Source organism: Ipomoea nil, unplaced genomic scaffold, assembly GCF_001879475.1.
Source record: "Ipomoea nil cultivar Tokyo-kokei standard unplaced genomic scaffold, Asagao_1.1 scaffold3199, whole genome shotgun sequence".
In the NCBI taxonomy this organism is placed as follows: Eukaryota; Viridiplantae; Streptophyta; class Magnoliopsida; order Solanales; family Convolvulaceae; genus Ipomoea; species Ipomoea nil.
Genome location: NW_017619627.1, coordinates 1 through 3,278, shown reverse-complemented (window position 1 = coordinate 3,278; position 3,278 = coordinate 1). Strand labels below are relative to the sequence as shown.

Below are 3,278 nucleotides of genomic sequence, written 5' to 3'. Positions count from 1 at the left end.
CCCTAAAATTGCACACGAGGTAAAGTCTATTTTTTAGGTCTTAACTGACAAAGAATTTCAACAAGGTATTCTATACTAAGCAAGTCTTGACTGAGTAACTCAATTAAAAGGTTAATAAGCAACCCTAACAGGGAGCATGTGACTAATTTTCTTTAACTCATGTAAGTTGGTAAGGATAAATTTCTCCTTTGATGATAGGTTATTAATTTAATTTTTTTTTAGTTATGGTATATTTAAATATAAATTTGGTTCAAACATTATTTAAAAAAAAATTCACATATACTATACTGAAAAGTAAAAATAAATTGTTCTTGTCATCTAATATTAAATGAATAATAATTAATCAAATCATTTTTCATCTAAAACGAGGATCGTAACTAAATCCGGTTTGGATTTTGTTGAGTTTTTAGGATCATTCATAAATCCTATCTTTCTCCGCAAGTCCGCAATGGTGTTGACTGCTGACCCGTCCAAGGGTGTTCTGTTGAAGAGAGATCCCAAATTTTCATTCGTTAAGCGTGCAGCCACGCACTTTGTGTTCTCACAGTCTCACCAGGAGAAGTTTATGTGCAACTGTGTCTACATATACCCCCTATCTTCTCTGGGTGCCCAAGATGTGACTGGGTGGTTAGGTATCTCTTTAATGCTGTTTGTAAATGCTTGTACATTTGTGCGTGCATCCATCATTCCTTGGTCTTCTGTGGTCTCAATAAGGTTGATTTGTGTTTGAAATTGTAATCTCAGTTCAGAATCGGGTTCCTTTGTTCGGAAAAGAAAAGAAGAAGAAGAAGAAGAAGGAGGAGCTTTTCTTGAAAGTTGTCATTTGTAATATTCTATTCAAGTTTGCTGGAAAGCTTGCAGCTTTTCAAGGTGGGTGTGGTTCCAGAAGGGAATTGGCCATTGGGTTTGGGTTTCTGTTTCCAGAAGTGTAGTTATTTGGTGGTCTTGATAACTCTACCTTTTTGCTAGGTAATTAAGAATTACTGTGTCTGGTTCAGTGTTCTTTCAGAAGAGAATTGGCTGGCTTAGCTTTCTGTTAATTCTTGTTTTCCCATCTGGTTTAGCGTTCTTTCATGTTACCCTAGCAATACTATGTATGATAACAGTGTTTTTTTAATGTTTTGCAGATAAGTTATCTGTTCTTCTGTTTCCATTTCCTTTGAGTATGAAGACAGTTGTTACTGAAGCACTTCCAACTCCTAACTCCATTAAGGTACAAAACTGGTGATAATGGATGGATGAACTGTGAAGATCTATTTTTATTTTTATTTTTTTAATTTTTTTGGTCAATTCAGTTAGATTATTATTCTTTAGTAAAATCAGTTCTCTGATTATGAGTGGGTTGGGATTTGGGAATCTACTCAATTTTTGGCCAAAGTGGCACTTTTTGTTGCTTAGAAACCTGTATGTAATTTCAAGGAGTATTTTTGTAAAGATACACTTTGTTTGCCTAAATAAATTTCTAATGGTAAATCAAATTTGGGTTTCTAATGGTTGGTAACTTGGTAATGTCCATTTATAATTACTAGAATCACTATTTTGACTAAAAATTGAGTAGATATGCACCTCTTTTTTTTTGGATGACGAGGAAAACCTGTGGTCACTACCCGAGAGCGTGCATCGGGTAAACTCCGCCTTGTGACCCTAGTTGGCAACAGACCACAAGGAGGTAAACCAACATATGTTGCCTATATATAATTACCAAGTCAACAGCCTAACCAACCTGGCTGGAATTGCCCCCGATATGCAGCTCTCTTAATTCTGAGACTGGTTGTTTGAGTTGACTATTTGGGTATAACTGGGAAAAAGAACTTTTCTTTAACTTGGATGAATTTTTCTTTGGATATAATTATGATGTTGAAATCATCCCACTCATTCTTTCTATCTACTTTAGTAGTTGTATTACCTGATTGTTAAATCAAGCTGATATCCCTACAATTACTTATTACAGGTGCATCGGTTAATGTGCACAGAATTAATCAACTCAGTAAGTAGAGCTTCAAAAATACTTCCAGCGATAGAAGCATCCCGGCCTCGATGCAGATCAGGGATAGAGGCGCTTTGCTTATTGAACAAAGCCATTGAGAAGGCGAAGTTAATACTTAAGCAGTGCAGTGAATCAAGTAAACTCTACTTGGTATGTTTAACTGTTTCGGTTATTGAACAAAGTCCCTTGTTTCGATGCTTAGCGAATTTCCTTCCAATTCTCAAAACCATCCTGCCGATTTTAGTCTTTTGAGAGTGCATAGTTGTTTTAGCGTTTTGTTATTACATTTGCAGGCTCTGAAAGGAGATGTTATACTCTCGAGGTGTCAAAAGTCGTGGAGCTTACTGGAGGTTAGCTTGAGCCAGATTCAAAACATGGTTCCCGTATTGCTGGCTGCAGAGGTTCGTACTTCTTTGAAGATGATTTATTTTCCCGGGTTCTTTGTGGCCTATGTTACATCAATTAAAGCATGTGCTCCATCTCAACTAAAAGCTTAAGCTGATAGTTGGATTGCACTATATGCTCAACACGCCCCCTCACGTGTGCGGTGGGTTCCAAGCAACACGTGGACCGTGACTGATAGTTGTATTGCACATTAATGACTATATGCTCAACAACATCTACTTATGTTGTTAACTGTCATACCAGGTTGCTCAATTAGTTGATGATCTTAGAGGTGCGAGATTCAGCTTAGAACCGTCAGAAGAGGAAGCGGCTAAGGTTGTGAAAGAATTACTTTTTCAGTGCACGAAGAGCGAGCTGGAGTCTGTTCAGGTTGCGATGTGGAGGCTAAACATTACCTCGCCAAACGCACTCTTGATGGAGAAACGGTGCATCAAAACGCTGCTGGACAACGTTGGTGAAGGCGACGGTCAAAAGAAGAAGATTCTGTTGTTCTTGCTGGATCTTCTGAGCAAGTACGGGAAAGCAATCGTGGAACAGAACACCGAGAATGGCTACAATAATCTGCAGCGCGATCATCTTTTTCCTGCCCGGGCCAACATATTGAACAGACCGATCCCCCCTGATGTGTTCAAATGCCCCATATCTTCGAGGCTGATGTACGATCCTGTCGTGATTGCTTCCGGGGAAACGTTCGAGAGGATGTGGATTCAAAGGTGGTTCGACGCAGGCCACAACACGTGTCCAAAGACCGGGGAGACGCTTCCCGACTTGACAATAACACCAAACAACCTGTTGAAGGGTCTGATATTGAAGTGGTGTGCAGAACAGGGAGTTGCTTGTTCTGATCCTACCACCTGTATATATGATGCAGTTCCTCATTCATGGG

The 3,278-nt window shown here is 39.0% G+C and overlaps 1 protein-coding gene across 1 annotated transcript; it reads left to right on the top strand.

The window, feature by feature from the left end:
- Positions 1 to 431: 431 nt before the first annotated feature.
- LOC109168418 (U-box domain-containing protein 7-like) lies at positions 432 to 3,274 on the top strand (the record flags this gene model as incomplete). The annotated part of the gene is made up of 5 exons (XM_019317444.1): positions 432 to 969; positions 1,128 to 1,213; positions 1,952 to 2,137; positions 2,281 to 2,388; positions 2,636 to 3,274. Coding segments are annotated over exons 2-5 (981 nt in total), but the record flags the coding sequence as incomplete, so codon positions are not given.
- Between the last annotated feature and the right edge of the window lie 4 nt (positions 3,275 to 3,278).